The following is a 13,821-nucleotide window of genomic DNA, read 5'->3' on the forward strand; positions in this document are numbered from 1 at the left end:
ATCGGACCTCCATCGCGCGAGCACTGCAGTAATAAAAGTCTCCGTCTGAAGAGCTCATACCCAAGTGAAAGGGATGAGAACAGGGCCAATGCAGGAAATGAGTACACACAGCAACAGCGAGATGGCTGTGAGCAGCAAAACCAGACAGCACCAGCCAAGCAAGCATTTTCTTTTCCATACATCAGAAATCTACAGACATTTTTCTATTCTACATATACAGAGATGATGTCTAAGACAATCTAAAAAAGGACAACGTGATGATTTTGTCAGTATATGGAAAATGTCTTTAATATGTACGGACAAAGTCAGGTGGGACACAGCCCTTCCATCTGCAGATTCCCAGGTTGAAAATACACTCATGTCAGATAAACATCCTGATTTAAACAGATAAGGAAGAAAATATTCTTCCTATCGCTGTTAAATTTGATCATTTATCTCCGTTTTCAGCCTGCCATTTACAGATTAGCTCCCAAATAACAGCCAATTCATCAGTGCAGGAGCATGCTATTTCTGAAGCGAATGGGAGCACGCTGTCACTGCGCTTGTTTATTATTCTCCGAGAGCTTTTTGGGTTAAAGCATGAAAGGGGGGGGCCACATGACAGACGGACATCACTGTTCAAAACCAGACACTGCGTAATGCTTATGATTCAATCACGATCTGTCGCAGCCCCTGTCATCCTGGCTCTCCAGCCTCCCGTCGCTCCTCCAGCGTGGCTCCGTTTTCATCTGAAGTACCATCTACTATTTCAGTCATGAGCAAAACCTGTCCATTGTACCAAATTACACAGCAGAGTTCTGGGCTCAGCTAATCTGCTAATTAAAGACTTAAATTCCAAACACACATCTGAAAGCCAGTGTCGAGCGAGGAGACATTTTGTCACAATCACTTGTAATAACCCCTTTGCGGTCCAGCGTTAATAAAAAATTTCACAGTGTTTCATATTATCATTCAGTATCAGGAAAACTGTGACAAAGTCTTGCCAGTGATAGGAGAAAACACTCGAAATACAATTTTACGGTCACTTCTAGTTAAGTTTTTTATCTGTATCAACTACAGTGAATACCGGTCTATGAAACTCAAGCACTCCCAGTGCAGCGAAGCTCCGTTTCTCCCCGAACGCGGCATTAGGACAGAAAAGCAGGAGCAATGCAGCTTGGCAGCAGGAGTTTGAGCCACGTAGGGACCACCCTTCTCTTAGCACTACACCACAACTTCAAAATCCTCCATTTTAATACGTCGATGCATCCCACAGGATCAAAAGTAATCACAGCCAGGCTGAACAGTACGATCAAGCCTTTACTCTGTGGCCTACATTTCTGCATTAAATAATAAATACCTGGCACTCCGCATAGTTTCCAGTGCATCTCACTGAAACCATTAGTTCCCTTTCCAAGGGGTAACACTCAGGCAGATATTAATAGCCACATCTTTAGAAGGCTTTGCTAATTGTGCTGCTCTCAGTTTGAGGTACTTTTTTTGCTGGAGGGAAAGGATTAGTTAGGATTTTTAAGCTTCGCAAAATGCTAATGCACATTACAAAGGTACCCCAAGGATCTCTGTTCTAAAAGGTGTTTAAATCCTATTGTTTATTAACCCCAAAATAATCTGGGAAGAGGCGAGCTACGCAGACCAACAGATCAGCAATTCCCACGTGAAGTCCCACAGAGAGGTGCTTCTGCAGGAGGCCAGTCCCACGCCAGACACACGGTTCGAGCATCTCTCTCCACCGCAGCTTAAAGGATGAACCTTCCCTACCCAAAATTCACAAACGTGAAGTATCTGGACCCAGTCACTTCTGCTGCTGGCACTTACCAGCCGGTCAGCCCCAGGCTCCAGCTTAACTTCAGCACTAACGGGACGGGATGCATCATCTACTGCAGGATCAGGGGGTGATGCTTCACCAAGAACTATCAGCCCCTGGAAGAGAGGGAAGGGAACAGGAATTAACTGCGGGTCCTTCGGTCTCAGCAGGGAAACTGTGCATCCATCGTCCCCCAGAAACTACAACCGCTGCACAGCAAGGCTTGCATTCCCACCGCATTTTTCAGACATGATGCCAAACCGAATCCCCTGCTGCCTGGATTTTCCTGACATCTAAGCTGAACTCGGAGGGGGAAGGACAGTGGCTGAAGCCAGATCACATGCCTTCAGCCCATTAATAGTAGACATTTAGCTCCCTCTCGGGCAAAACTGCTGAAACGCTGCCGCCGTCCTGCTTCCCACCCCTTCCCCTCCTCCCGCACGCGAGGAGGTTCAGCGAGCTGCTGCCAGCAAAACCAAAGAGAACATTTTGCTGTAGTGCAGAGCAGGAAACGACTGCGTTCATAGTACAAAGTGGAACTCGCCACCACAGCCAAGCAAACAATTTTGAGCGGGTGCCAAAAATCTACAGTCAAGCTTGTTACTCCAAGCAGATTTTTTCAAAGAAGTGAAATTCACAAAATTTAATAAGGAAAGAAAAACACTGATAAACAAGCCATTGCTATAAACCTAGCGGGACAAAGCACAGTGGCACAGCACTGTTTTATCAAGCTTAGCATATGTTGTCCTGTTTATGTTTTACTCTAAGTGAAGCTTACTCTAAAGGCAGGACTGCTTTCTCTCTGAACAACACAAAGTAAAATAAAATCATTATAATTATGCATATTCTGAGCTATATTGTAACAAAGCATGCTAAAATGTGCAAGGGATTGGAGAGTTGGTGGAACCTACAGGCCATGAATATAGTCCAGGACAAAGACAAGACAGAACAAGTTTGGTCAAACAAGGAACTATGGAAAGGGCTGCTCACATTAAGAACAGGCAGATCAGTCATCTGAAAACAATTCTGGAGGTTGCACGGTGTATCACAAGAAAGTGAGCCTGGAAGGGAACCTGGACACATTATCTGGAGAGAGTAGAGAGCTACAAGGCTTCCCTCAAAGTCCACAAAGTCAAATCTTACATGATCGATGCCATGACACGTGGCCACGGAAGTCGCTCATAAGGCTGATCTTATGCCTTGACACAATCTTCTATACAACAGATTGGTGGCTTTCCAGAAAGACAGTGGTAGTTCAGGGATACTTTATTTAAAAACAGTTCACAAACTAAATACAACTGTATGTGGCCTCTGACCAGCAATGAGGAAGCAGCCAGCTTCTAGAATAAACATGATGATGATTTTCTAGAGTTTTCTGACATCCCAGAAGGATGTTTAGTGGATGAGAGAGGCTGGAAGTTTAAACTCAATTAAATACTGCTGTGCTTTTCCTCCACTCTTGAAAGATCCCTCTCCAAGGGCAACCCATCACTTTTTGCCATTGCTTCTAGAAACATCCTCAGGCTTGCTATAGAAAAGAGGCTGGTCATCTGCAGATGTCAGGTGGAGACAGCAGACATGAAAAAGGGAGAAACTGGGACTGAATGCAAAATTGGAACCAAGGAAACTACTTCCCTTTGACACTCTGGGAAGCACTTGTGCTTCTCACCTGCTCAGCAAGAGAATGAGATGGAGAAGCACGGGCACCAGGAACAGAAACAGCCACCAAGGACTTCTGCCTTCAGTTTAAAGGAGGAGGAGGAGGAAGGGAGCTGCTCCATGCCTCAGGAAGAAGCAGTAATTAATTCTATATACTGTGGGTATTTGTTTAGAAGCATGTCCCTTTAACTGGTGACTTTGAAGCAGAGGCAACACCTAACACAGCCTTCCCTGTGACAGTCACAGCTTTGGTTGTCGTGCCCTCGTACGGAAGCTGCGCTGCCCGAACCTACCGTGCGTGCCAGTCGTCCTCTCCCAGCTCCTAGCCCACAAGACAGCCTCTATGGACCTACAGACCTGCAGGTTGGATGGCATCTTCCTACTGAGGGCTTGTGCTCTCTGCTTTGCTTTTAGGAGTTTTAAATCTCTGTTATTTATACATTTCTGCATAATAAAGAGGAATTAGAAGGGCAACATCAAATTTCCAACTCTCTTTCAGGAAAGGGAAAGGAGCAGCACGTGTGAATTACTCCAAGGTCTCATAATACTTGCTTTCCACCAGCATTCTCCAAAACAAAGAAAAAAAGGAAGCCTCCCCTCCCACCCCTCCAATATTTATGGGCAAGTTTGCTGCTTCTTTACACCCATTTTTATCACTAATTATGGTATTAATGAGAAGTCAGTTGTACAGGTCTCAGACAGAGACAGATATAGAGACAGATCTCATATCTCACAGTCCTGTAACAGTCAGCAGCTTCTGCCAAGGGACTAATGGGCGAGGAACAGGACTGACACACATTAAGACACATCAGAAAGAGACTGAGCGTCCTAAACAGCCCCGCACAGGGACAGCAGCATCTCTTATCGTGCCCTACGCCCGACATACCACTGCAGACACAGGAAACTCATGTGAGAGCCGCAAATTCCTCCAGCAAGAGGCTCCTCCTAACTCCCATCCCACCCTTCCCATCACGCGCTTCTCTTGACTCAGCAGCTCCAACCAGAGCACGGCCCTCCCCACGGGACAGGCTGCACACAGATCGGACCAAAAGCTCAAAGGGAACACAGCGGAACCTGTCTCAGATGGTCTGGGAACGAGTCAAACCTGGGTCTGCAGAGACGATGTGCAAAACAACCCCGTCTTTAAGGAGTTTCGGTCACTGTATTTCAATCAAGTCTGCCACTGCACAAAATTCCTGCAGGAGCCCTTCATCTTAATTTACCTCTTATTCCATCTAAGAGTGAAACTCGTAAGACAGACAGAAAGAGAGAAAAAATGCCGTTTGTTCCTTTCCAAACACGGAGCATCTGCCACCCACACATGCAGGGAGGTGCAAAGACTCTGCGTGGGGGGGACCAGCACCGTGCCACACCCCATCTCAAAAAGGCCCAAAGCATATTTGTGAAAAGAAACAAAACCACCTTATTACCTTCATGGACAAGCAGTCCCTTAAATTAACTGTACACGCTCTTCAAAACCAACACAAAATCGAAGGCACAACAGCCTGCTATTTTTAAGGGCCGGAAAACACACTACTTTACAACTAACTTTGAACGCATGCTCGCTGATTTGTTGTTTTCCTCCGCATCTCACCAGGCTCCGACTGAGCCGATCCAAATGTGCTGAAAACACAATTACTGCCGAGACACCCAGGCAGCAGTGCACCTTCAAAACAGAAGGTTATTTCTGACTGCCTGGGTCCTTCTCTTGCTTTGATTTGACAAAGCAATGCATCTTTCTTGAAAGGTACACTGGGATGTAAACCTTAACATATAAAGGTAATTAACCTAAAAAAAAAAGGAATAAAATAGAATAGCAACTTTGAATTCCTGCAGCAGCTACATTTTAGCCTCCTTATGGCCCAATAAGCTAGAGTTAAGTTATGTTGATAGAAAAAACAAGGTGTCTCCAAATTCTTTAATTGTTGTCCTTGTACAATTTGTAGCCAAATCCATTCCAACAAGACTCTTGTACTACTGAAACATGCACTTGTTTCTCTAATCTCCTAGACTTGTCCCAAGCTGCTTTTATGAATCTTACTCTGAGTTTTTTCATTGATGAAAACAGAACACATTTTACAAGGCATCCTTGAGCTCAATGACACCAAGACAACGACAGCTGGGTGCAAGCGGTGATCTCTGTGAAGTCCTATCAGAAAGATGGGGTATTTGATACTCGCTTTCTTGTTCAGGTAGAACAGCCACTACCAAATCCTCAACATCTGAACTCTTCTGCCACTGTAAGCGGCATGCTTTCTCTTAAATTCATGTATCGGGTTATCGCAGTTGAGTTGTTTTTGTTTGAACAAATCGAAAAAGATGACATCCTGTTTTCCGAAACCTCAGATGTACTTTTCAACTTTGACACAATACCGTGATGTTCTTCTTTCAGACCTAGAGACTGCAACCTTAGATAAAAACATATGGGATGCTTGTAGCCATTATCAGGCCATTTCACGAGTCTGTCAAGTTGTCATCATCTGGTGAAAGCACCGAATCTTCCACTTCATTAGATGAGTTTTCTCATTTCTTCCATTACTTAACTTTTAGCATATAAATGTTTAGCGATTTTCTATTTTAGACTTAGAAACTATCTTGCATGATCGGCTTTCTTAAGACAGAAGGAAGACGATTCTTTCTGAAACTGGTTCATTAATTTGACGTACAGACCGCTTCCCAGAAGCCTTTTGCTCTAATCTCGGTAATGTATTCCGTTCAGCAAGCCATGCTCTTCCACCTAGTCGTTTATAGCCCTCACTCACTCAATTAGCCTGTTTTTCTACATAGCTGCATAAAAGTCCAGTCTCCCACCCCTGCCTGGGCTTTCTACCCGCCTGGAAGCCTCTCTCCCCGCCACTCCCAGAGCACCACACATCTTGGGAAAAGCGTTTGCTGGACTCTGAATTCCTGAGGATCTGTAAGTTGATGCAATACCATGAGCCTTCTTGCCACAAACTCCAGACATTCCTCCCTCCAAGGCCTGACATTTAGACGTGCATGCCTGAACAAGTCTCGATAACAATTCCTTCCTCATCCTTTCTTTGCTCTCCCCCCTTCTCCCACCCTCTGAGAGCAAGTCTGAAAAAAATGATTCTTTCCACAGAGAAAGGTCAGCACCTAGAAAGTCTTTTTTTATGATACAGACTCAAATTTAAGCCTGTGCTATGTGATAGCATCTGAAGCTAACTTCCTCCACAGTCCCCTCCCTTCCCCAGTAAGTCTTTTGTCAAATTGTTCCTTATCCCCATCTTCAGCTACTCCCAAAAAGAAAGAATGGGAAGGTTCTTTTAAAAAAACCAACAAATTAAATAAAAAAGAGGAAGGCTCGAACAATGGGGAACAGCAACACGTGTGCAAAAGCAACAGTTTTATTCAGTACCCAAAGACTGACTTTAAACTAAGGTATTGCTCTCTTTATGTTACCATATTGAACCAGGGAAAAGAATTACACTCAGCCCATGCCAAATAGCATTACAATTAGTCACAACTGCGTAATATGCTTTTTGAGAGATGCAGGGGGAAAAAAAGCATCAGACTTTGCATACGAACTCTCCACTGCATCAGAAAAGAGAGCCATTAGGAGGCAGACAATGCAAAATCACATGTAGCCGAACACACTGCTGGTCCTCACCTTATTGGCTCTGATCTGCTTGTAAATGTCCGTTTGCTGCCGGATTCGGTATTCCAGGTCCGAGACGTGGGCTTGGAGCCAATTCCAGCGACTGACGATGGCTGCACGGTCTGCTGCCCATCTCCACTCTGCCCTTCGCCTCCTGGAAAAACAGAGAGGGGAAGGGGGGATTATTTTGAGTGTGATTTTAATTATACAGCCCACAAAAAACCCTAGCAGAACTGACAGATAGATCAAAAGCTACATACTGAATGGCATGACTGATACCATCTAGCCACTGCTAATAATTACCAACCAAACTACAGACGTGCTATAAAAGCCGTGCCTCCGCAGAGCAGTATTAAAACAACTTTTGGTACCCAGTGATTGAAGTCCTGCCTATGCAAGCGTTAAGATTTTATTCCACGCTTAGCTGAACCAGCAGCTCCAGTCCTACCTGGTCACATATGCCAGACCCACTTTTCCAAGTCTTGGAGAAAACAAAACCCATCTGCCCTCCCTTCCTCGACATAGCCTCTTTAAAAAAAGACCTCTGTCATCAGTCAGAAAATATGCCTGAACACCAGCACGTACCACGTGGCCACAATTAAAACTCAGTGGCAAGTTTCACAACACACCATCATTCGGTTTGAAGAGTTAACCACTGTTCGGAGATGAGCAGCAGAGCTAACAGCGCCTTGCACAAGCTGCTCCCCTGCAACGAGGTGTTGCAAAGGAAAGCGGGCAACAGTAAACTTGATTTCTGCATCTGATGGCTTGAGTGAGCAAACAAACAAAGAAGCCAGGAAAAAAACATCAGAAAATAACCAATTTACCAACAACCAAAATAGCAAAAATACCAAAATTACTCCTCCCAATGCGAGGCGCAATATGAGAGAAGGTGAGCATGTGTGGGTGCATGGGGGGAACCCACACACTTTGCAACTCTTCACTGACTTCCTACCTTCTTTATCTCTGCTGCAAACACAAAGTACGGTTCTGCAGGAGCATAAATACGCTTTCACTAGTGCATGGACTACACCATTGCATTTTACGGTCAACTGTTACAAAAACACCCTTACTCTATACTACCGCACTCCAGGGCAGAAAGGAACACGAAAACGGTAAGGTACGTATAAATCCAAGGCTCCACTCTGCCACATTAAAAGCCATAATATTATGAAAATATACCCTAAGCATCCTGATTCCGGTGGATAAATATTAAGGCTACCCAGAAAGGAAGAAAACCACAACATGGTGCAGAAACAAAGCATCAGCAGAAAGTGCATGCGCAAAGCCAGTGTCACTGCACAATGCCTATGCCACATCTGGATGTTTGGCAATTAAGAAATTAATCACAAAGTAATTCCCTTTGCCCATCTCCTCCTCCTTCCGTAGCATTTTTGAACCCAGCGAGAGCACACAGGGCAGGGGAGCCACAGCAGTGTCCAGATTTTTTTTCCAAAATCTAACCAAAAGTCTTCTGCTGAGATTAACCCGTTTCAAAGCTGAAACCAGCCATTATAGCAAAAGCAGCACGTGGTAAATGAGATTTACTACTGAAGCACCCCCAGCTGCAGAGATGGTAAGCAACAGCAATAATCAAGTTCTTAGAAAAATCTGCACCTCCTATGCAACTGCCCTTATTTAGGTGTACTGCTACAAGAAAAAGGAAAAAAAAAAAGCACCAGGGTTATTACAAGTTTCAAATCAACTAATAGAAATACCCTGAAAAGGAGGAGTTGGTTCCTTGAACTGCAAGCAAAAGCCACAAATTTAGAACAAGATACGTTCTCCATATTCTTGCTGGACCTCCCAGCTGCATGGGCAACATCACTTCAGTGCCAATTTAGATGAGGCCAGATTTCCACCAAAACAGGCAATTGTATCCGCTGCCTACAGTCCTCTCCAAGACCATTTTCAAAGCACTTTTAGGAGCTTAAGTCCTTCTCTCTGGAATATTTCCCTGTGTAAAGTGCCTGCTCTATTTTGATCAATGCTGACCTTATGTTTGGTGGAAATTTTAATATTTATTGTAGATGGATGCCACAGCAAGGCCAGATCTTAATCCTCCATCAATTACAGCGAGGATACAGTCAGCAGAGCCCGAGACAAAAGGCGGCCAAGGCAGCTGAGCACCAGGGCTGGGTAAAAGCCTGACATACCCTACCAGCAAGGCAGAGTGACCACAGGGTTAATCTGGTTTACAACGGGCTGAGCAGTTGCCAGCACCACCCCAGCATCACCCGATCACGCAGCTCTAATCCAGATCGCCGGCCCAGTCATGCTTTACTCTGTTCCAAGAAGGATAACGCCTTGCAAGCCTTACGGTCCCTCCTCCCCTCAAGGGAACTCCAGTCTGAGCCTAAATGGCACGAAATCCCCTCCACGACACTGGAGGGTTTGGGCAGCAGATCTCCCTCATCTCGCAGAGACATTTCTCTGAGCATCGCTGGAAAAGTGGCACTGCTCTGACTCAGTCACCCACAAGACTGACAGCGTTTTCATGTCGTAGTTTCCCACAAGACTTTCCAGAACACGATACTTCTCTGCCAGCCAAGCTTCAGTGAAATTCTACCATACTCTCATTTCAGAAGCTAAGAACAATTTTACTGGAGAACAGTTCATCTTCTTTTATAGCTTAAAAACAGGAAAGACCTCTGCAGTGGCTGTGGCTGCTTTTATGGCATCTTCAGCATCTATGGATGCAATAGACTATCCGGACCCCTAGAAAGTTTAGGACTCTAAGCCAGATCTCAGCAGACTTCAGTTTGCTCTCTGGGGATCCACACAGCATTGGGAATTGTTTTTAGAAATATCGAAAGCTGCTGAGAGCACCTCCAAACTGCCAGCTCCCCTGCTTGCCTCTGCAACGTTATAAAGCACCTATGCCTGCTGGAACAATAGTGGCCTGCTCCGTTAAATACATCTCATTCTTTTGCTCAGATTACACAGAAGTCAAGATTAAGTATAAAAAACACCTTACGCCCATTTAGATTCCTAAGTGACATGGCAGCGTAAGCAGCAGCAGACTCGCTCTTCACCTTAAAATCAGGACACATCCTACCCCAGAAAAACCTACCGGATTTAAACCAAAAATAAACCCAGAAAGCGAAACACAGTAGTGTATACTTCATCCTCTGACACCCTGCGGCATAGGTGGAGGGGAAGATACATAATGATGGCTCAGCCACACTTTCCAAAACAGTATTGAGCGTAGTGTGGTCCTCTATATTTAGAATTAAGCCTTTTTCAGAGCCTGTTCAATTACACCCTTTGCTGCGATGTGCTGTCAGTGACATATATGTGTTTTCCTGTGTATATCAGCTTTTGGATAACAAGCTATGTAGCTTCTTTAGCTTTAATCTCTGTATAAATATTTTGAAAGAACGATTATTTTCTCGACCAGCACTAGAAAGTAGCAACCACACACAAAATTCAGCATCTGAAGTTGCTGCAGTCAGCACCGGCAGTCACCTGAAACCTCAGCCAGACAGCTCGCTCTGGGGGGAGGGAAACCCACTTCCTTTCTTTCTAAACATTAGGGACTTAAACATGACAATTAATAAAAGAGTTTTTTGCACTTGCCCGAAACGAGTTTTGGATTAAGCTGAACAAGAAGACTGAAGAGACAGACAGATGGCTGCTGAGAATGGTCTCGCTGTAAGCGGGCTGCATGGCTCATCTTGAGAGCGGTCTTGTGCTTTTAGAGGCAAAGCTGGCGTGGGGAGTAACGTGAGCAGCAACAAAGCAGTTAAATCCTGCATCCTCCAAGGGAAACCGTTCATCATGCTGCTGCACGGGCGCGCTCCGCGCGATTGCAAGTGCTTGCACAAAACAGGCTACGGAGGATGGCACGGGACAGCCCCTCCAGCTGGGACAGGAAGGTAAGCTCATGAAACATCACAGGAAATTAATTATTTAGGAGCCCGATCCTTTTAAAAACCAATTTCCCAGGTAGACTCATTCCCCTTCTGCAGGCACCGGTGTGCGCAGGAGAGCGGCCTCAGACGACGACGCGACGGGAGCGACAGCCGCCCCTCGCCTGCGCGCGCCCAGCTGGCGTGGCACTCAGCTTGACCGACAAGGACAGCGTCCTGCAAACTTCAACAGATGGTGCTTACTGTAAACAGTGCGTGCGCGCAGAACCAGCAGCCTTACGTCTCCTCGCGCGGAGGGAACCCGCACATGCCCGGAAGGTGCCCAAGAGGGCTGGGATGGAGGAGGAAGAACAAGCGGGGAGCCGAGCCAAGCTCAGCCCGCAGGGTTATAAATACCACGGGAGGCTGCAGGGATTCACGGGAAGGGGGCAAGGGAAGAAGGGGATCCCTCTCCCCATCCGTGGCAGAAGACCTCAAATCCTGCCCTTTGTCGCTGTAGCCTCAAACCGGTGACAACAGCTCCTGCCCCGTGGTGCCGGGCTCCTAGACGTGCTGTACCATGCCCACCTCTCCAGCAGAAAGGCACAGCCTTTAGGAAACTACAGGAAGAAACTTTATCAGCATGACAGATTCTCAGAGGTAAACGCTTCTTCCTGAAAAACAGCAGTTAGTTTAGTATGACTGCAGAAGGGCAGGGGAAAAAAAAAATAAATCCTGTGTTACATCAGCCCAAGGGCAAGGCTCCAAGTCCTTCCCTAAGTAAAAACCAGGCGATTGTGGGTTAAAATCAGTTATCCTAAATGGCAAGGTCAACTCCAGAACACAAAACACACCAGCCAGGTGCTCCTGCCAGGCAGCAGTGTCCCCGTTGCCCAGGCGGAAGAGCCAACGGGACAGAAAGGGGACTGGCTCCCGCTGGCCCAGCGAGCTGCCGAGGGGCAGGGCAGGCGCTGCTGGCCTCGGGCAGGGCAGCCAGCCCCGCACGCCACAGAGCTTGGCTCCGGCTATTTCAGAAAGGGGCGTGTGCTCTCATTTTATTATTTTTTTTTTAATAAGCAATACAAATACAGCCCTGCCAGTGAACACGGCAACACCTCAGTCGATGCATTTCCATCAGCACAACCTGTGCTAGACCCGGTTCAGTCGTCTCAGCAGTCGTGGTGCTGTAAAAGCTGTACAAGCTCTTTATAGATAAGCCCTCCCTAACACAACCTCCACCTATGATACATGCTTAAAACAAGCCTATGTATAAAAATCAAGTCAAAACTGTCCACAAAGCACTTCTGGGTGAAGACGCACAGGGATCTTTCCACCTCCAAGGAACGGCACGCCCGTGCCCTCCTCCCATGAGCGGGTTTTACATATTGCCTTAGAGGAAATTCAGGCCCACTGGAGTTCCCCGCTGCCAGCTGGTTTTGTGCTAGCAAGTCGTATGAAACACACATTCATTTTGCTTCCTCTGGACCTCAGAGAAGCTGCGTTGCCTCCCTCCGCCATGCGACCGGTGGTGAGAGCCCTTGCTGGCCGTCAGTCCGTCTTGCTTTCTGCTGAGTCCATGCAGCTGAATGCCAATGGGACGGACAGAGACGGCACCAACAAACTGGGGGAATTAGAGATTAGCAGAATTATTTTTTACCGGGAGACTGCCCTACTAAAGACCCAGCTGCAAAGTGAACAGAGCAGATCCACCAGCTGCTGCTAAACTGTCCTGATAATGACACGGAGCAGTACAGAAAAATGAAGTTAAAATATTTCAGATTGGAAAGTTAGAGGCTGGAAGGGAACTACATATCAGAACCACTTCTAGGAGTCAGCAAGAATGAACAAGAAGCAGCCACCGGGGTCTGGAGTGAGATTGTTTCTGCCACCCAGAGCACTTCAGCAAACCCAAATCATCTTGATGTTAAATGAGGAATAACAGGTTGTGCTGGAAAAAAGAGTCGGTGCCAGAAAGAGAGAAATGTGACACACAGAAACACTGAAAAAGTTTTCACGCAGCCATGCAGCCTGCATGGTAAAATAGCAACGGAAGGGATTCACTGTGAACCAGAAACTGCTTTCGGCAACGAAGCATGAGCCCGCGGTGAGCTGCACAGTGCTGCCGGCCCTGCCGCGCCACAGCCACCCTGCCCGCGTGCCGGGCAGCGTGAGGGGAGCCGGCACACCCCGGGCACACGGCAGATCTGAAAGTCCTTGGCCGCGACACTGCCGGCCTCTCGCTTCCAGCGCAGATAGATTAATGCTGCAACACGAGGCAATAAGCTGCAGCTTTCCAGGCACTTTCCATATGGTTCCCCTCCTCCACTATTTACTGGCATATACCCAGGGGCTTTTCTATCCCCTGAAATGCAGTCACCTACCAACGCAGAGGCCGCTCTATATTTACTCTCCCCCTTCCTACGCAGCTTTCGATGGAAGAAATCACCAAAGGTCACCACGTCTGGTTCAAAGCCCCAGATTTCGAGACCTTCTCCCGAAAGACACACAACCTCAGCCTCTCTCATCTGCCAGAGGCAAGCTGGAAAGATGCTAGCTGATTTCACGTAGGAGGCTCACCATGGCATTAGGACAGACCCCAAGAGGTACAGTATAGGACATTTCTTGAATAAGACAATTAAGTATCTGTCCACCAAATGAGGCTTCAGTACTGGGAATCAGGAGATGCTTGCCAGATGACTCGCAACTCCACTGGGCTCCACTTTGACAATCCTGAATGTGTCGTGCTGTGGGGAGAAGGATTTAGCCTCTAACACCCGGCCGAGAGAGAGCTGGGTCAATGTTTCACTATCTGAGGGAGAAGGAAGGGAGTGGAGATTGTAAAACAATGTCCCATGGAGCTTCCTCTACAAGACCGTCTGCACAGAGCT

The 13,821-nt window shown here is 46.6% G+C and overlaps 1 protein-coding gene across 5 annotated transcripts in view; it reads right to left on the minus strand.

Moving 5' to 3' along the window:
- KANSL1 (KAT8 regulatory NSL complex subunit 1) overlaps positions 1-13,821 on the minus strand; it is a 102,837-nt gene that overhangs the window by 23,893 nt on the left and 65,123 nt on the right. For 4 of the 5 annotated variants that reach the window (XM_075523381.1, XM_075523379.1, XM_075523377.1 and 1 more), the window contains 2 exons: positions 7,095-7,236; positions 1,816-1,920 (listed from right to left, as the gene is read on the minus strand). In XM_075523381.1, coding sequence (XP_075379496.1) covers positions 1,816-1,920; positions 7,095-7,236 — 247 coding nt within the window. The remainder of the gene's footprint in view (positions 1-1,815; positions 1,921-7,094; positions 7,237-13,821) is intronic. The other variant, XM_075523380.1, reaches the window with a different exon arrangement.

Source organism: Mycteria americana, chromosome 22 (genome assembly GCF_035582795.1).
Source record: "Mycteria americana isolate JAX WOST 10 ecotype Jacksonville Zoo and Gardens chromosome 22, USCA_MyAme_1.0, whole genome shotgun sequence".
Taxonomy (NCBI): domain Eukaryota; kingdom Metazoa; phylum Chordata; class Aves; order Ciconiiformes; family Ciconiidae; genus Mycteria; species Mycteria americana.